The sequence below is a fragment of the Helicoverpa zea genome, chromosome 17 (assembly GCF_022581195.2).
Source record: "Helicoverpa zea isolate HzStark_Cry1AcR chromosome 17, ilHelZeax1.1, whole genome shotgun sequence".
Lineage (NCBI taxonomy): Eukaryota > Metazoa > Arthropoda > Insecta > Lepidoptera > Noctuidae > Helicoverpa > Helicoverpa zea.
Genome location: NC_061468.1, coordinates 265,214 through 285,986, shown reverse-complemented (window position 1 = coordinate 285,986; position 20,773 = coordinate 265,214). Strand labels below are relative to the sequence as shown.

The window sequence follows — 20,773 nt, the reverse complement described above, 5'->3', positions numbered from 1 at the left end:
ATCGATGTGTTGGTATGGCTAAAGTCAGAAGCCTCGAAAAAAATAGATTAAGAAACATTAGAATTTTACAGAAAAGTTTACCTGCTGTAAATACATAAGCAGATAAATCATAATATTTTAATTGCCTCACTTCTTTGTTGTCTTTTTACTACGCTGTGTGAAATCAATGCGAGCTGGATTACCAAATCACCGGACACTCAAAAACCCAGACTGATTTAAAAATAACTCTCTAAGAATATTCCGAAGATACGCAGGTACATGTGAGTGTAGGTACGTTCGCACTTAGAGAAACCATTGATTGATGACGTCAGACCATGGACACATACAATATACAGGTATAGTCATATAGTGAGTTGTATACAAACACAAGTATTTATAGGTATGTAGATAACTAACGGAATGCAGAAATTTGACTTTGTTTTTTTTTGCAAATTATTTTTTGTGTACATTTTTTATAGTGGTATGTTAATTCTTATCAGTTGTTACCACATAAAAATACTTAGGTACATAATTGTGAAATGCCAATAAATCCCCGGTATGTAGAAGGTATGTGTCACTTATCTACAAAACAATTAATTAGGAAGTGTCGCCATAATTGACCCTACTTAGTGCTCGCATTTTTGAGAGGGCGAGGCACGAGGCGGGATCGACGCTGCCGCGCTGTTTACGATATGTAATTTTTAATAGGCCTATGGGTTCAGTAGATATTTAATGTGTTGATATGGATTGTAGAGTATGGCTCTTAAACATAAAAGGTATTCTTGAGAATAACTTGGATTTCTGTACACAAATCGTCATTCATTACTGTTACTGTTACTGTTACAGCCTTTTTATCGTCCCACTGCTGGGCTGCGGCCTTCTCTCACACGGAGAAGGATTGAGCATTAATCACCACGCTTGCCCAATGCGAGTTGGTGATTTCAGACTACAGTCCAGGTTTCCTCAAGATGTTTTCCTTCACCTTTTTATCAGCCATTGGTGTCTAAGATATACTTAGAAAGTACATACAAACTTAGAAAAGATGCATTGGTACTTGCCTGACCTGGAATCGAACCCACACCCTCACACTCGAGAGGTTGGTTCTTTACCCACTAGGCCACCACGACTTTTTAAAAGCGTCATTCATTAAAAGCGCTAAATCAGAGGACCAATAAAGTTATCGTAGGTTTACGTGTTCGTTTTTTCTACAAATAGGGTAGGTAATAATGTCGTATGCAGGCCATTTAGGCTTTGTCTCAGCCAACTGGTGCCCTGTACTAAATCTCAATCATCATCTTTTTTCTTCTTTAAAATTTCGTCGTCGGCCCAACAATCTTTATTAATCCTGAAACCATAGAGCTTCGAGTTTCTTGTAGACCAAACTATCGATAGCATCAAATAAATAAATAAAAAATAAATAAGTCATAAAGGTCGTCAGGTGACGGCTAGAAAAAAGAGAACAGATAGCTGAACATAATTATGATAATATAATATAGTTTATAGTGATGTATGTATTAGCTCTGTCTAGACAGCCTAGCCGCCGAGACTCCCAGGCGGCCCTTCAAGTATTAGACAATTTATTTTGATGCATAAACCTCTATACATATTAATAGGTACCTATATGTTTACTACGGGTCTAGTTATCTATACTACTATAATTGTCGACCTCGTTGGCGCAGTGGTCACCATACCGAACTGCCAAACTGTTGGTCCCGGGTTTGAATCCCGGTACAGTCAACATTTGTGGGATGGGTGTCAAACAAGTATTTATATGTTATTTATGTTGTGTTAGCACCCATAACATAAGCCAAACAAAATAGCTTAAAGTGTGAAGGTGTCGCGATATTTATGTATTTATTTCCTTATACTCATATTATAAAACGGAAGAGTTTTCATTGTTTGATTGAACGCGCCAATGCTTTTAACTAAGCAATGATTCGGTTTGAAAAAATCTTTCTGTGTTAAATCCATATATCGAGGAAGGCCCATATAGGCATATGGCTACTTTTTATCAGTATTAAATTCGCACTAAATGCGGGTGAAGCCGCTGGTTTAAAATACACTGATTAAAGTTATTTTGACCTTAACTTTGTTAGTTGACCCAATCATTGATTAGAAGTACTGACGTGGTTTATCCCACTAGTTTAATTGGTCGTTATATATAGCGTTATATATCAGCACCAACGCTGATAGGCAACCGGTAGTGGCGGATTCGGCGGGGCAGTGAAGTCTTGTGATAGGCTTAGGGCGACGACAGAGGTCAAAAGTGCTCGTCGGCCATTCACTGCATCCAAAACCTTCTCCAGTCGTGGCGGCTCTCCGTTCCACTGGGAATAGAGGGTGGAGGACGAGAGAGTGCGTCTGTGTCTGCGCAAACACTTACGCACTTAAATATTTCACGCGCAACTGACTGCTTCTGGTTACTGGATCCTGATAAAAGACCTGCGGCGATGGGCTGAAATAGAGAGGTTGGGTTGTGGTGCACACCCGGCTTTGTCTGAAGCCTGCACGTATGGCAGCCTGAGGAGAGTGGTCGTTTCTGCACTGCACTTGGGACAACAGTGTGGATTGGGCAGCACCTTAGGTGATGAAGCAGCCCTATTTAGGGAGGCACTGCTTCCCCCGCTCAGCCGGGGAGGGGGCTAGAAAAGGTGTCCAGAAAAAATGCTTGTCCCGTCAAATTGGGGGAATAGCAACCGCGGCTGCTTAGGCACCCCATTACTCGCGGTCGACGTAACAAGAAAAATAAGATAAAAACATCATTTATGACATTTGGCGCATGGAACGTGCGTACATTAATCGATAATGACGGAAACCTTTGCCCGGAGCGTAAAACTGCTGTCGTATCACGTGAACTTGCTCGATACAATGTAGACGTGGCAGCTTTAAGCGAAACACGCTTAGCTGACCAAGGCGAACTCGAGGAAATCGGCGGTGGTTATACATTCTTCTGGAAAGGAAGACCCCAAAGTGAACGGAGGTTAGCTGGCGTAGGGTTTGCCATCAAATCCACCATCGTAAAAAAACTGCCAGAATGTCCACAATACATCTCGGACCGCATTATCACATTACGCCTTCACCTACCAAACGACAACTACCTGAATGTGATAAGCGTATACGCACCAACAATGAGTAACGAGGACAGTGTCAAAGATCAGTTTTATGAAGAACTTTGCCAATGCCTTACCAGCATACGGTTCAAACGAACAAATACTGCTGCTAGGCGATTTCAACGCGAGGGTTGGCAGAGATTCTGAGTCGTGGCCGGGCGTGATTGGAAATAATGGTGTGGGCAATATGAATAGTAACGGACAATTACTACTCACACTCTGTGCCCAATTCGACCTCACCATCACAAACACTCTGTTTAGGCTTCGCGACAAATTCAAAACCACCTGGATGCACCCGCGTTCTAAACACTGGCACCTCCTCGATTACGCGATAATGCGACGAAGGGACATCTCCCAGGTGCATATCACACGCGTTATGCGCGGCGCGCACTGCTGGACAGACCACAGGCTTTTGGTAACTAAGTTGAGACTCCGCCTTCGTGAACCACAAAGACCATGCAGGGCTAAACCAATATCTCTCAACTCAGATCGACTGGATTGTAAAGATCTTCAAGAAACATACCAGAAAGGCCTAACAGATGCGCTAGATGTGTTTGATGCCCAGCAAGGTGACTTAATATCAAAATGGAAACAGATCTCATCCACCGTACTTACTGTGGCTACGGAAACCATAGGATACAAAAAACGAAACAACGAGGACTGGTTTGACCAGAATGATAGGGTCCTAACTGAAGCATTCAAACAGCATCGTGTACTCATAAAGCGTAATGAAGGAAATCATAAATCCAGTCAAGAAGTCCGAAGTAGTGGTGATTCCTTAAGGAAATTAACGAGGAAGATGAAAGATGGATGGTGGCTTGAAAAGGCAAAAAAGATACAGTGGCTTGCAGATACCCATCAACTAGGCGCTTTCTATGAAGAAATGCGTAAGTTGATTGGCGTTTCCATAAAAAACTGCACTCCGTTAAGATCCCTAGATGGTTCCCAAAAGCTCGCTGCTAAGCAGGATATACTTGATCGTTGGGCAGAGCACTTTAACCACCTGCTCAATGTAGATCGATCAGCAGATCTTGAGCATATAAGGCGTATTCATCCTCTGCCGCCGAATGAGTCGCTTGCTGAACCACTAACTTTTGCTGAAGTTGTTCAAGCCATCAAAGAGCAGAAAAATAAAAAAGCAGATGGCGTTGATAACATCGCCGGAGAACTGCTGAAATACGGAGGGGAGTAACTTCATACTTACATCTGGCAAATTTTTGATCGCATTTGGAACGAGGAAACAATACCACCTGAATTTAAAATATCCCGTATACAGACACTGTATAAAAACAAAGGAGACCGTTCCGACTGCAACTCCTACTGGGGTATATCGCTCCTCTCTATCCCTGGGAAGATATTTGCCAGAGTTCTTCTCAACCGGCTTTTACCAGTTTCCGAAGCCATATTGCCAGAAACTCAGTTTGGGTTTCGACCTAACAGGGGCACCGGCGAAGCCATCTTTTCCATCAGGCAACTCCAGGAAAAAAGCCGAGAACAAGGCCAACCTTTGTGTATGTGCTTCGTGGACTTAGAAAAAGCTTTTGACTGCGTGCTGAGGGAAGCCCTCTGGACTTTACTGGCAAAATTAGGTTGTCCTGAGAAAGTGAGAATGATTCGCCTTCTGCACGACGAGATGACCTGCTGTGTTACCTATAATGGTGACCAGTCAGAGTTCTTTCCTGTCACCTGTGGGGTCAAACAAGGTTGTGTGCTTGCGCCAACACTGTTTGCTCTCTACTTTTCTGTTGTTGTCAGTGAAGCACTCAAACAAACTTCTGCTGGAATCAAAATACGTTTCAGGACTGATGGGGGACTTTTCAACCTGGCCAGATTAAAAGCATATCAAAATCAATCAAAATCAAAATCTTTTTATTTCACATAGTGTTGTAAAATAGTTGTAATTGAAAAATACGATATTATGTAAAGGGAAAAATTTTTATTGAGTGAAATTTTGACAAGTCAAGTGACATATGAAAATATTTGAAATATAAAAAATAAATACTGTAACAGCCAGTACGATTAGATATAAGAACTCCTTCAACATCCTCCCTTTAATCGTGCATGACTGTACAAACAAGTAAACTTATAAATGTCCTCGACTGTACTTACAATAAACATACTTAAATTTACCTGTCTGTACTTTTCACAAAGTAAATTATAAAAACAACACGAGAGTACCTAGTCAAAACTTAAAAACAAAACAATCAATTCTTACTTAAATAAAATAAAAACAACTTAAGATATCATTAAGCCTATATCTGACACGCAACGCTGATGTTTGCAACGACTCAACCCTTTGGTTAAAATATCCGCTAACATCCTGTCAGTTGGCAAATATGATAGTTTTATTTTATTATTTTCGACCAATTCTCGAATAAAATGATATCGGACATCAATATGTTTGGTCCGATTATGGTGGACCGGGTTCTGCGCCAACTTCTGAGCACTTTGGTTATCGTTACAAAGTGTAACTACATAAGACTCACCAGTTATTTCTCCAATAAGGCGTTGTAAAAGCACAGCTTCTTGTAAAAGCACAGCTTCCTTAGCAGCACTAGTTAATGCCATGTACTCGGCTTCAGTCGATGACAATGCTACTGTAGGCTGCTTTTTGCATTCCCACGACACTGGTGCATTAGCTAATTTAAAAACGTAACCTGTGTACGACCTTCTGTCACTGCCGTTGGCCCAGTCAGCGTCGACAAAACCGCGTAAGGGTTCACCAGTTCTTTTAAAAGTTAGTCCATAATCCAACGTACCTTTCAGATACTGCAAGACACGCTTAGCCGCAGTCCAGTGTGCCTGCATAGGATTCTGATTAAATTGACTAAGAAAACTAACAGCAAACAAAATATCAGGCCTAGTATTGATAGCTAAAAACATAAGACAACCAATTAAGTTTTGGTAGGGAACATTGCCAGCCGATTCAGTTTGAGAACGCAGGTCAATGCTTACATCCATAGGAGTGGTTACAGTCTTGCACTCCGACATATTAAAACGACTCAAAGTCTCTAAAATATACCATTTTTGGTCTACCTTCACATCGTTAGTTCCGTTTTCCCTAGCGATATGCAAACCAAGGTAATAGCTGAGTTCACCTAAATCCTTAACACCAAAATATTTTGTCAAACCGTTCTTTAAGTAAGATAGCTCAATCTCATTATCATAGATACATATTAAGTCATCTACGTATACTGCTAGAATGGAAATATTTTCAGGACCTCTTTTCAAATAAATACAGGGCTCAGACTGTAATCTGTTATAGCCTAAGTCCAGAAGTACCTTATCAAGACGTTTATTCCAGGTTCTAGCTGCCTGTTTGAGACCATAAAGCGATTTGTTCAAATAACACACTTTTGTCTCTTCGCCTTCAACAATAAAACCTTCAGGTTGTACCATGAACACATTCTCTTCAAGTTTACCGTACAAAAAAGCAGTGTCTATGTCTAAATGATGCATTTTCAAATTCTGTTCAACTGCTAACGCAATTAAAACTCTCAGCGACGAATAACGAACAACCGGTGAAAAGGTTTCCTCATAGTCAATACCATAACTCTGATGAAAGCCTTTAGCTACCAAACGTGCCTTGTATCTACAAATGTTACCTTCGGAATCACGTTTTAACTTGAAGACCCATTTACACGGTATAACTTTCTGACCCTTGTTCTCTATTAAGGTCCAAGTACCGTTGGTCATCAAGGAGTTGTATTCGTCTTCCATAGCAGCTATCCATTTAGCTTTATCAGGTCTTGAAAGAGCATCAGAATAAGAATAAGGTTCGTCTGTTAACTCACCACTTAGCATCGTCGAACAACAGACAGTACAGCGATAATTTACAGGTTTTCTATCCCTCAAATTGTACCTCATACCAGTTTCCACAGGCACTACTTCTTCCTCAGCAGGAACTATAGAAGTTTCAGGAAGAGGAGAAATAGGTAGAGCTGGTGGTGTAGGTACAGCAGGAGCACTACTTGTACTTGCCACAGAATCATCATTCAAGGCTGACTCTATTGCTGAGCTGCCTTGGACCTGTAAAATATTGGTATCAGAAGAGAGAATAATGTCACGACCAGTTGACTCATTCTTTTTCGGAACCGTATCTGAAAAACAATTCTCCAAAAATACTACATCCCGTCCTTTAATGGATTTCCTAACATTAATAGGATCTCGAAATCTATACGATTTGTTGTCATCACAATACCCAACGAATATATACTGCTTTGCTTTCGGGTCTAGCTTATGGCGATCGCAAGCGGGTACATTTACGTATGCACGACAACCAAAAACACGTAAATGAGCAAGATCTGGCTTCCTGTTATACCATAGCTCATACGGAGTACGGTTTTCTAAAGCTCTGTGTGGACATCTATTTTTAAGATAAGTAGCTGTACGTACCGCTTCTTGCCAGAAAGTCTTGGGTAGGCCACTATCTTGCAGCATACACCTAGCTTTTTCAACTAAGGATCTATTTGTCCTCTCAGCAACCCCATTAGACTCAGGACAGTATGGAACAGTGGTCTGATGCCTAATTCCTTTTGAAGCAAGATAAGCTTCGAACTCAGCATTGACGTACTCACCGCCATTGTCAGTACGTAAGTTTCTTATTTTAAGAGAAGTTTCTCTCTCAACAAGAGCTTCAAACTCTAAAAACTTTTTCTTAACATCCGCTTTAGAGCGTATAAAATAAGAAAAAATCATTCTAGAAAAATCGTCTACAAAAATGAGTAAATATCTGTTCGATTCTAAAGAAAAAACATCAAAAGGACCACAAACGTCAGAATGTATAAGCTCCAACATTCTAGTACCTTTCTTATACTCAATAGTTTTGAAGGGTTTTCTACACTGTTTTCCTTCTACACAAGCTACACAAGGGTTTTATCTAAAGAAGAATATTCAATACCTTTTGCTTGACCATGACGCAGGTGTTCCAACGCAGCGCGGCATAAATGTCCTAGCCTGCGATGCCACAAACTCGAAGAAGTATGTACATCGCCAACCATTGCGCTTACCGGGCAAATAGGTATATGATCGAGTCTGTACAACCCACCAACATTGCGTGTTGCGTGCCCTACTGGCTTGCCAACTACCTTTACGTTGTTATTGTTGTACATATTACATCCTCTTTTATCAAAAACTACAGTAATGTCTTTGTCAACTGCCTTACTTACAGAAATTAAATTTGTGCTTAATTCTGGAACAAAAAGAACGTTTTTAATACTACTTAATTCTAAGTTATTTTTCTTTAACAACTGTACATCACCAATGCCTGTCGAAGAAACCTTCTTATTATTGGCCAAAGTTATTACTTTACTCTCAACATTAGAATTGAAGTTAGAAAGCCATTCCTTTTTGCATGACATATGTGTGGAGGCGCCACTGTCCACGTACCAATCCGACGAACTTATGCTTCCTCCAGCACCAAAAGACATTAATGTCGATTCCTTGACATATCCTTGCTTTGACTTTTGTCCTGTTTTCTTTTGCGGACAATTCGGACTTTTATGTCCAGGCTCCTTACATCGGTAGCACACAATCTTCTTCGCTCTCGACAATTTAGAAGCAAAAACTAACTCCTTCGACTCACGTTTTGCGCTTTCATTAAGCAACTTCTGCTTCACGAGTTGTGACGTTATGTCCACGCAAGAGTTTTCTAGGGCCATCACAAGGGGATCATATTCTTCTGGCAATCCACCGAGTAATATGGCACCAATAGATAAATCGTCAATTTTACGACCTATACCTGCCAAGTCTTGGACAGTGCCAGTAACGGCATTTATATACTCCTCAATAGAAACAAACTGCTTCAACTCGTATCTATAAAGCTTTCGCTCTAGCGCAAGTCTCCTTCCCATGCCTTTATCTTCATACGCATTTGCTAAAGTGTCCCATACCTCTTTTGCGGTATTACAAGAACGGACATGTGTGATAGCACCGCCATGTAAAGTTAAACACATCTTCGTGAAAGCTTTTATCTCTTTAGCCTTCTTCACGCTGATCGACGTGTTGTCATCGGCACCGTATCCCTCTATGGTAGACCAAAGGTCTTCGTACATTAAGTACATGCGCATCTTAAATTTCCATTCCGGATAGCCACTTTTCTCGCATAAACTTTTTACAGAAAGAATGGATGCCCCGGATCCCGAGGGAACTACATTTGTATCACCGTGCGACATTTTAACACATATGCGTTACAATTACAACATTGGTAGGGCTGGGCCCATAACCATTTGTTGTAAAATAGTTGTAATTGAAAAATACGATATTATGTAAAGGGAAAAATTTTTATTGAGTGAAATTTTGACAAGTCAAGTGACATATGAAAATATTTGAAATATAAAAAATAAATACTGTAACAGCCAGTACGATTAGATATAAGAACTCCTTCAACACATAGGCCTTTGCAGGCACCTATGAAACGTCACATTAGTTGCACGGTTCCAAAAAGTTGGTCTCATGGAGAAGAGCCGGCAAGAAACTCCATAGACACTCTTTTTAAAAAGTAATATAGTCACAGTACAAACAATCTATTACATAACAATAGTAAGCTCACAGAATTATACAATGCAAGAAAGTTAAACTGTAAATCTATACAATGCAAAGGGAGAAGAAAAGTCGTTTAATTGCCAGGGAAGCCACACATGGAGAGATGAGGTACTAAAGTATCTCATGCTCTTATAACGGAGATCATGTACGCTGATGATCTGTGTTTTGTTACCAACTCTGCACAAGAGCTCCAGAACCTGATGACTAACCTTCAGGAAGCCAGTTGTCGTTTCGGTCTAAAAATCAATGTTAAGAAAACTGAGGTAATGGCAATCGACTCTCAAGGAGCTACAGAACCTATCAAGGTAAACATTGGCGATACTGAGCTGAAGCAAGTGAATACCTTCAAATATCTGGGCAGCACAATTACATCCAAGTGTGACCTTGATAACGAAATAAACCATCGCATTGGCGCTGCATCAGCTGCTTTCGGTAAATTACGAGCCAAGGTCTTACACACACATGATTTGAAGCTTTCGACAAAAATCTCCGTTTACAAGGCCATAGTCCTCCCAAATCTTTTATACTCGGCTGAAACATGGGTCCTCTATCGGAAACATATACGGACGCTGGACCGATTTCATCTAAAGTGCATAAGAGACATTCTGAAAATCAAATGGTCGGATCGGATTAGAAATACCGAAGTGCTACGACGCGCGAATGTCTGCAGCATAGAAGCGTACCTGATGCGGCGACAGCTCAGATGGTGCGGTCATGTTCTACGCATGGATGATGATAGGGTGGCCAAACGCATCTTCTTTTCTGAACTCCAGAACGGCAGACGGAAACAAGGTGGCCAGTTCTTACGCTTCAAGGATGTTCAGAAAAGACACATGAAAAGGTGCAACATTGATCCTCAGAACTGGGAGACAAAAGCCATTTGCCGCCCTGAATGGAGAGGCCTACTAAAAAATGCGATCAAAGATTTCGAAGAGCAAAGGAAATCCGCACTGGATGCGAAGCGTGATGCTCTTAAGGCTAAAACACCAGTAGCCATTCATTATAACTACGTGGACGGTATCCTAACGTGCAGCCAATGCTCGTGCACGTTTACACATAAAATAGGGTACTGCAGCCATCAAAGGGCGCATAGAAGAGCTGATCATCCTAGCTCTTCTCTTAATGATAACTGAAAGCAGTCACCATAGCCGAAATCGGCAGGGGAAGTAGGGTAAACTGGGTACGGTTGTGCCAGGGTACGGTAGTGACAGTCGCAGTTGTAACGAAACTATACGTAAAACGGGGGAGGTTGTGAGGGAGAAAGACGTGGCTCACAAGCCTAAACACGTTCCCCAGTATTGCGTTAGCCGGCGCACGACGTTGACGTAAGCAGGAGCCCACATTGCTTTTCAACAATCAAAAGTAAGTATTTTTGTTCGATTTCGTTTCCTAATTACTGTTATTTTTATACAGATAGATTATCTTGTTATTTTTTTCTTTAAAAGTTGAATATTAATATTTAATTACAAGTGATTTCTTTTTACGTAAAGTATTTGGCAAAATCATGGCGATTTTTTGTTTTCAAAATGATGCGTTGGGTACGGTTGTGTCAATTTTTTTGGGTACGGTTGTGACGAATATCTTTACATATAATAAATCTCATATTATTGTTTTTTGCTTTTAGATGTCCAGGATACGTTTGCGGAAGACCGAAAGAGCGCAGTGTGATATCAAAAAATAAAAAGATGCCGATGAAGAAGTGAAACAAGGGATTTCGTACGTGTAGCTCAAGCTACAAGCCTTTCTACAGCTACAAGTTTGAACAGAGCAAATGTTGTTTTGTTGATTGTTAAAACTATGTTTGTAAGCTTATTATGTTAAACATTTCTACAATAAAAGATATTATAGACCATTTTGATATATGTTTATGCATGTCACAACCGCCCTTGGTATGTGGCCGGTTGTGACACTTTCCCATTTTTTTTTAAATTGATCTTATGAGTAATACATTGTATTAAGGAACAATATATGAGTGTTTTTACGTACACAAATGTACAAATTGCGATACAAGTTCCTTTTCTGCGAGCTAATTAGTCAAATATCAAAATTATTGGTGATCAAACGAAAATTGGCACAACTGTACCCAGTCTACCCTATATATATGTCGCAGGGATATGATAAAACCAGGGATTTGATCAATTCCCTAAGGGATTTGATCAAATCACGGAAGATGTTAAAATAACAACACGATTTTATCTCTTCACTAAACAAATCTAGTGAATTGAACAAATCCCTAAATTGGTTCAGTGAAATGACAAAAATAATTTTGCTTTGATATTAATTATTAAGATATTATGATTGCATAGATATTAAAGGTTTATTTGGTAAGATATACCTACATAATTATGAAAATCAGGTGTGTGTGTAATACAAGGAAATATTGATATAAAAAATCACCATTAGGTACTCGGAACAATTTTTTTTAAGAGTGAACAAAAATTTCTTTAAAAAATAAAAAATATTTTAGTTGCGTATGATATGCCTATTTGTAATAAGCACTTATTAAAACATGTAGCTGATTTGTGACAACGTGAATTACATAAAGGAATTTCTTACAGGCACAAGACAAGTTTTTTGTCATTTCACTGAACCAATTTAGGGATTTGTTCAATTCACTAGATTTGTTTAGAGAAAAGATAAAATCGTGTTGTTATTTTAACATCTTCCGTGATTTGATCAAATCCCTTAGGGAATTGATCAAATCCCCGTTTTTATCATATCCCTGCGACATATATATAGCAGTACTACCGGTAAACAGTTGGTGTAATCTTTTCGGTATTTTTAAAATATTCAGTTAAAAGGAGGAAAACCCGGTGCTAAAATTATTTGATTTCCTTTGAGGAAAACAAATATCAGTATAAATAGGTACCTATTTCAGTGGCTCGGTATTGTAAAATAAAGATTAAGTAGGTATGTAGTTTACAATTTATGAAATGAATCAAATAGATAGGTAGTCATAGATCATTTTCAGCTGGCTTTACTTAACTTTTAAACGTATATATATATTTTTCCTTGTAATAATTTGATTCAGTCTGGGACAGGGACTGAATAACCGAAAAAAACCTGGTTAAAACGGTAAGCGGTATGACGTCATACCTTTAAATTTCGATACCTTAAGGCGACGAATTGGTCAACAATAATTCCATAACCGGCACGCGCATCTAAGGCGCCAAAAGGGGTCGGAGCGTCTGAGCGGGGCGAGGATAAAAATACGCGCGCTAGCTTATAACTAAAAGTCGTAAGCGACAAAATGGTTTTGTAATTTTATTATTTAGAAATGATAATTTGATAAAAATTCCTTCTACAATTTTAAAGAGTATGTATATACTCAACTACTAAAAAAGTTAAGAGGCTTAAATCGGTCCCGTTTGCCCATAATATGTGAATCTCTTTTTAAAAAGAGGTATGTTTGATATATTTTTCTCTGTTATAAAAGTTACCTAATCATGTTTCTACGTCTAACAAAATACGGTTTATATCATGAACTTTCAGGTAACCAAGTTGTATTTTGATCCGTTTTGTATTTACTGAGAAAAATTGAGATCCTTGGCGCCAAAAATTCCAATTCGTCCTCTTAAAGAAACGGTACCGGTAAAAAAAAACTTTTAAGTTAAACGGTTTTACTTTATGTGCACTGAAAACTAGAAAATAAAAAAAAACTGTTAAGTCCTTACCTATAAACCTACGTAGGTGGTCCCGGTCATATTAGACTAAAATAAAAACGTGGGGCCCTCTGAAATCCTACCTATGGCAAAGCATATCTTTATACTTTGGTAGATCATGAGCTCGGCGTGCACTGGTGAAGCCGCTACGGCTGATTATTGATTGTCAAAATCTCCAGTTACGATAGGGTATTACATGCATTTTTGAAATATATCTTAAATAAATTCTTTAGTCTTAATATATCTCTAAAAAATTAAAAATATTTTTTTTTCTCACGTTATGTACGAATATAAATTAATTGTTTTATCATAATTTCAAATTTCGCGAAAACGCGGCACACAACGGACGCCATGATTTTTTTTTGGTCATGACGTCATTACGTCAGTAAACAAACTACAGCTGTCAGTAATACATATTTTGATATGTATTGAAAATTTTAATAATGAGTAATTATGCTCCGTATCGTTGGTGTGTTGTTTCTGAATGTGAGAACACTAGTGTAAAAACACCAGACAAATTATGGATTCAAGTACCAGTGGATATAAATATGAGAAACACTTGGTTAAAAGTTGCGAGACGAGATCCCGGACTGTTATCAGATAAATCTCGTTTATACTTTTGTGAAGATCACTTTGATGTAAGTAACTGTATTAACATTACCTATCTAATGAAATATACTCTTTAATGATAGGTTAACTACTTCAAGAATCAATACTTTGGGAAATGTGGATAATATTTAGAGGTTATACACTTTTGTTTACTACCGTAATGACGTCATTAGCATGGCGGCGACATTTCGTAGTGTTCAAAGACAGATAAAAAAACCTAAAAACTTTAAACTGCAATAAAAAATATATTTATGTACCTTACGAAGTGAAACTAACATTTCCCGATTGCTTTTCCTCTAAACAATCATTGTAATACACTTTTAATTTTTTTCTCATCTAGACTAAAATACCCTATTATAGTAAGTCGATGCAATCCACACCTATTATACCTCTAGAAGAAAGTACTACAGCAATAGTTAGGTAATGGGCCCCACGTTTTTATTTTAGTCTAATATGACCGGGACCACCTACGTAGGTTTATAGGTAAGGACTTTAAGTATTTTCTAGTTTTCAGTGCACATAAAGTAAAACCGTTTAACTTAAAAGTTTTTTTTTTACCGATTTTTTATTTTTTGCTTTTCAGTGTTTTTGGGAGTCGGTTTTATTTTTTTGTAAAAAGCTTTTTTGATCTTTCCTTCTAATATCAGCTGATATTTGCGACGCCTATATTATTATAAAAGCTTAAGTACTTATGTTCGTCTGTATTTTTCTTTATTAATTCCTCTTAAAATCAATCTGACTCATACAGGAAAAGTTCAATCCATCGCTCAGGATTTTTTATAAGGATTCTATTAGGTAATGACAATTTTTTAGGAAATCCTATTGATGTCTACAGTATAGTATCTCTACTGCATATAAAGCACTGATTAGGTACCATTCTAGGCACTGACAGACGAGCCGAATAGGTGCCTACTACACATATACTACAGGCGTGTACCGCTCCGGCCGACAGCTGACTCGGTTACCAAAACAAAGCAATCGCATGAAAGAGAAACACACGCGCAACATTCATTATATTATATTTGTTTCAAACATTTGGTACATGTTAAAAATATCCTTTGAACTTTGCTGAGATTTGTTTATTCCGGTATGGCACTAAATAGGTAACACAAAACTTAATCACCCAGTGTACGGGATCGTTTAACAACATTTGGTAACTTCGCGAAAAGTCACTTAAAGCACAAAATAACTATGTAACACATTAACGTACATTGTGACAGATAATAAATCAGGCACGAATAAACTCTGGGCACACTTAACAACAAAAGTTCGGTAAACATCAACACTACAACAATAACTCGCGGTCTTGGACTACAGCTGAGATTTCGAAGCACCATCTTATAGTATTGTGTTTGGCAGAGCGCAGGCACGAGAGCTTCCTCCTTACAACTAGTTAAGGCCACGTGAGAGACTGGCGTTGCGCTGCTGCAGCAGGGTCGAGCAAAGACCACACAGGTCGAACACCTGGCGCGAGCCCAGCGCCGTGATACGCGGCTCCCGCGCGCAGCCCACCAGCCGGCGCCGCAGGCAGCGCGCCACCGCCTCCATCAGGTACCACTTGCCGGGGTCCATGTGCGCCATGGCCTGCCCCATCACGCCGCGCTCGCCCGCCACCAGCACCGCGTCGAACTCGCTCAGCGGCAGCAGCCCGCGGTTGTTGGTGATGAAGCAGCGGCCGCAGCGCCGGCTCGTGAACACCGCGGCGCCCTCGGCGTCCGAAAACAACGGCTGCTGCGGCGCCAGCAGGAACATCAGCACGTACTTGTTACCGACCCGCAGCTCTTCGCTGACGAAGCTGACGGTGGCGTCGGGCGCGAGCGCGTACGACACGAGCAGGTACACCGTCAGGTACAGGAACAGCACCAGCAACGTCTTTTGGAACTTGGAAACTTGTCGCCAGCACATCGCGCCGGCATTTTTCCGCGTGCGGCGCGTCAACCATCGCCGCGCGCTCCGACACTTCTGTGGCCGCCACGGTCGATACCCCCGCGCGTCCCACTTGTTTACAACCCTTATGCCAACAACGACGGAAAAGCAACTCAATAGCTAACAACATAAGGTAGCTTATACCCTGTTGTTGGCGCGTTTACTGCTAGTGACGTGACCATGTGACAAGTTCAACGTGTATTCTTTCAAACTATGCTCCAGATTGGAGAGTCATCTTTATCTCCACTGAATAAAGCTCAAAGTGGCTCGTCGTTGGAAGCACGCGTGCGTGCGCGGAGATAGTGACGTGCCGCAGTGACGTATACCGCATACAAGACACGGAATCTCCGCTATTTCAGCTGCTAGGCATTTGTTTATTTTTACATAAAACAATATGTGTATTGCCAAAAGTTCCCAAATTCTAGGTCATACAATTAAATGTTTGAGTGTCGGGGAAAGTGAAACATACTAACTGTAGATATAGCATTGTTTTCAGAACATGATCAAGGAAACGAAGTATACACATTCAGCAGGCCGGTGACAATCGATCAGAGTAAGTCACAATACGACAACAGGTGAGGTCGATAGAGAGTAAATTTCCTAAATGACTTCAAACGGGAACTATGTATGTCGCCGAGCCCCGAAATCATTGATCTGTGGACACTTCACCGAAATTCGAGACTCAAGAATAAGGCGTGACACAAAATATCGTGAAAGAAAAAAATATATTCGATTTCAGTAGGACTAAAACTGCCTATAAATTGTCACCTTGTAAAACAAAATGTTCAATAAACCAGCACACTTGAGAACAAAGGATGTTAAAGGCAGCAGTTTGCTCACATATCCAGTTTTCATAAAAGAAAATGGCCGCGTCCGTGACGCAATGACTGCTCCATTAAGTCGAGTCGTCTCCAGAGAGACTTCAAACCAGTACGAGTAATGAAATTCCAGCCCGGATGAGCTCAGCTTTATTATATTGTTTAAGTACTTGATCGCAGAGAATATGAACTCTTACATAACATTAAATAAATCTGTATATACCTAGTTATAAACCAAAGATAGGACTGTCGGAAAACCCACAGCTGAAAATGTGGGCTAAAAGGATGAAATTATTAATTTGTAATTAGTAAATTTTCCTTAATTAAATTATGTAAGATTTCTAGGAATTCCCAATGATAGCCTCTGGGGCATAATACTTATAAATAAATCTCCTTACTTCGTAAATCCATCTTTTACGTGCAGGTAAGTCTAGCAGAATAGTCAAAATGCCCAAGTAGCAAAAAAGTTTAAGTGCCTATTTACTTTACTCTACATAATGCTCGTCTTATCGATCAGGTGTGTTTTTTTGCAAAAAGTAGGTATTCCTATCGCTTAACTATCAAAAGATAAATGCAGTTTAAATTTTACAGGAAAAAACTGGTCGAAAATTCAACATTTGTGATAACAGTCAGGCCGGAAGCCGAACTGAATATAATGCATGACTGTACATGACGCTATCAAATATTAAAGTCAGACCGATTATCATTAACCTCTGAGCATTATCATGATGATGATACATTTTGGCTCTTATATAGAAAATAATAAATAAATCAACAGGTATCTGTGGAGATCTAAGGGAGGCCTATGTTCAGCAGTGGACGTCCTATGGCTGAGATGATGATGATGATGATAGAAAATAATTATGTATTAATCTCTAAGTTTTAATGTTTCCATCTATTATTAAATGTTCTATACTGTACGGCAACTTTGTCACCTTGCTTGTCAATCTCATTGAATTTAGCATTCCACAAGTGATTGCTAAGATTTATGTGTAATCCAAAATCTTTCGGACTACACACTATTTTATATTAATTTGACTCACAAGCTATTTAATGTCCTTGCTGTGCAATTTGTTCAATCAAATTAATTCGCGGTATTATGAAATCATTATTGTCGCGTTTTCCGTTTTAATGTTAAAAACTTGGTGACAGATGTAATGTTGATAACTTATGACTAACAAAAATAATTGAAACAAAAGTAGAATTAGACCAAAAACACTCACGAAATAGTACCCACGCAGATTCAGATAATGTGTTCAATGTTAATTACTTACGTAGACTAGGGGGCGTAGTAACACTTTGTAATACGTGTACGTATCAATGCTATTACATTATGCGGTCAATTTATTAATTCCTTGTTGTATAAACATGACATTGTTTATATTATGAATAAGTAATTGCTGCTTTCAGAAGTTAGTTAATTTCGTTCGCTGCTTCTGATAGATTGGGCAGAGTTGTAGCTTTATTATTAGGTTGTAACTATTTGTCATATCAATGAAAACAATATAAATAATCAATATAATTGATAGTTGCCTGCTTCCTCTCCCGATGTTCCTCAGAGACTGACTGAAATTCCTTGCGAATAATAACTTTAGTTTATGACCGAGTAAGACGTGCTTTCTGCAAATGGGGTAACGCCATAACTTCATGGGTTATCGCTCCGGAAATTAAACCGACCGATGGTTTATGTCCTAACCCCCATAAGTCGGTGTAGTGTGTAGTGGACAGTGTTCGATTACATCATGAAGTTTATAATTTAGGAGACCACCCCTATATTTTAGATACACCTACTTCGATTCGGTTAACTCATTTAATCTATCTCTAACAGAAATTGAATTGAACTGGGCGTGAAACAGCGAAAATAGTTAGCCATGTAATACAATACTGAAACCGCGAAAACGAATAGGCCGTATTATAATACTACAGGTTAAAATCTGAAGTGCTGCCACCTTGTATTGAATAGAAAAACTAGTTCGAACGCAGCTATAGTTTCCTCAATTAATCAATAGATGGCGTTGTAATAAAAACAGCTGAGGGTCAACTCTGCCATTACTATGGAAAGAAATGAAATGGGCCGAGAACGCTGAACAAATACCGCTGAAAACAGGGTCGGTAGTGACGTCACGGGTGACGTCAGAGGCCGTCTGGCGCCACCATTGAACGGCTCGAGTGTTAAACAGCAGATTATGGGTAGGGCATGCAATTTCGGTAAAACAAAAATTACCGGTAAAAATTCGGTAATAAAAATATTTTTACCGGTAAACCGGTAAAACGGTAATTTTTGTAATTTTTTTAAAATGTGATATTATAACAATAAGATTGGGTAGTCTTAAAGCAAAAACTAAATAAATGTGCAAAGTATAAGGTGGTAAACGTTTTTTGTGTCGTGGGCCGTGACAAAAAACATGTCAGTACCATCCGTACGCGATGTCGCCGACAAAATGCAAGAAAAACGGCTGCGATGGTACGGACATGTAAAAAGAAGTGACACCTGAGGACATCAGCAGTGTGAATGTGATACTCAATCTCAATATACCCGGTCAAAGGCGCAAACGCAGGCCGAAACCGTGGTGGTTGAGTGTCGTAATGAATGACATGAAAATCTGCGAACTCGAAGAGGAAGATGATATCTATTCAGGAGGATAGAGCGAAGTGGAAGAAGGAAGATACGGAAAGCCGACCCCGTCACAAGACGGGATAAACGCTAAGAATTACCGTAAAAAATATATTTTTCATTGAAGGGAAAGCCCTTTTTTTATGGTAAATCATCAAATGACAGACTCTTTCTGTCTAAAACCCATGTTTTTTAGTAGGTGTTTTATGGACCAGGGTAGCGGTAACTCTTTCGAACAATCCCGCGGCCCCGGCAGGCCTTGGCCCTGCTGGGCCCCACTGGGTTTGCTGACATCTCCCTGAGGAGCCTGTGGAACAACGCACGCTGCTGACACGGGTCTGTTGTCTATGCAGACGGTGGAACGATGAGCCACCCGAACTCACCGCCCACAGACCGACGCCTACGGTGGCCGGGAGTCGTCTCTCGACCCTTGGCGCCCGTGGTGTCTTCCTGGTCCACTACAGCGGCTGGGATGAGAGGTGCTACTCGCAGTCGCTCCGCCGTCTCCTTCTCGAGCTTGACTGCTTCGCAGAAGGGGCGACGGCTTCCCATTCCCTCTAGCTCCGGACCATAGCTTGAACCAGGGAAGGACGCGAAAGGTCGCCGCTGCCTATTGCCTCGACGACAACACCGCGGTACCCTTCCCAGGCAGTGCACACCTGGACTGTGTGCTCCACCGTGTCCTCAGAGCTGTCCGCATGGTGGTGAAGTAAAAGCCCTTGCTCAGTAAGGTCATAGAGTAGGTAAAATAAGCAATAAGCATTTGTACCTTGTATGAGCTGACAGCTATGAGGAAAAACAGAATAACCGAATGAATACAATTTGTTTAGATTTTATAAATTAAGATGAGAAAGAAGATTTGTATCTAACCTAGAGATAGTTAAGGACACACAAGTTTACTTTTCTAAAAAACAGCAACTTTAACACTCTTACAATACGTAATGTATGCAACATTACATTATATTCAGGCTACATAACAAAGGGCACGCCACCATCGTGGCGGTAAGTCCCCTCTTTGAGGAGTGGCTCGGGAGGAGTCACGGCGCCCTCACGTACCGCATGACGCAGGTCCTCACCGGACACGGTTGTTTCGGGAGGTACCTGCACCGCATCGGTCGTGAGGAGGCGCCCGGGTGTCACCATTGTGCGGACAGCCCCGAGGACACGGTGGACCACACAGTCCAGGTGTGCCCCGCATGGGTAGGGCACCGCCGGGTCCTCGTCGAGGCTTTGGGCGGCGGCGACCTCTCGCGTCCGGCCCTGGTTCAGGCCATGGTCCGGGGCGAGAGGGAATGGGATGCCGTCGCCTCCTTCTGCGAAGCGGTCATGCTCGAGAAGGAGGAGGCGGAACGCCAGAGAGTTCGCACCTCTCATCCCGGCCGCCGCGCTGGACCAGGTAGACACCATGGGCGCCGGGTGTCGCGAGATGACTCCCGGCCACCATAGGCGTGGGTCTGTGGGCGGTGAGTTCGGGTGGCTCATCGTCCCTCTGTCTTTCTAGACGACAGACCC

General features: G+C 40.5%; 1 protein-coding gene and 1 long non-coding RNA gene across 2 annotated transcripts; one reads left to right on the top strand and one right to left on the bottom strand.

Moving 5' to 3' along the window:
- The first annotated feature begins 10,802 nt into the window (after positions 1-10,802).
- Positions 10,803-11,484, top strand: LOC124637996. Its single transcript, XR_006985317.1, has 2 exons — positions 10,803-10,994; positions 11,257-11,484. It is a non-coding gene; the product is annotated as an uncharacterized LOC124637996 (long non-coding RNA).
- Positions 11,485-14,905: 3,421 nt separating this feature from the next.
- On the bottom strand, positions 14,906-15,870 carry LOC124637992. The gene has a single exon (XM_047174759.1). It carries the CDS (start codon positions 15,806-15,808, stop codon positions 15,293-15,295), a length of 516 nt encoding a protein of 171 aa, XP_047030715.1. The 5' UTR covers positions 15,809-15,870; the 3' UTR covers positions 14,906-15,292.
- Positions 15,871-20,773: the final 4,903 nt, after the last annotated feature.

Excerpts from the sequence above, each read along its gene's own strand:
- LOC124637992 (XM_047174759.1), bottom strand. The coding sequence starts at position 15,808 with ATGTGCTGGCGACAAGTTTCCAAGTTCCAAAAGACGTTGCTGGTGCTG.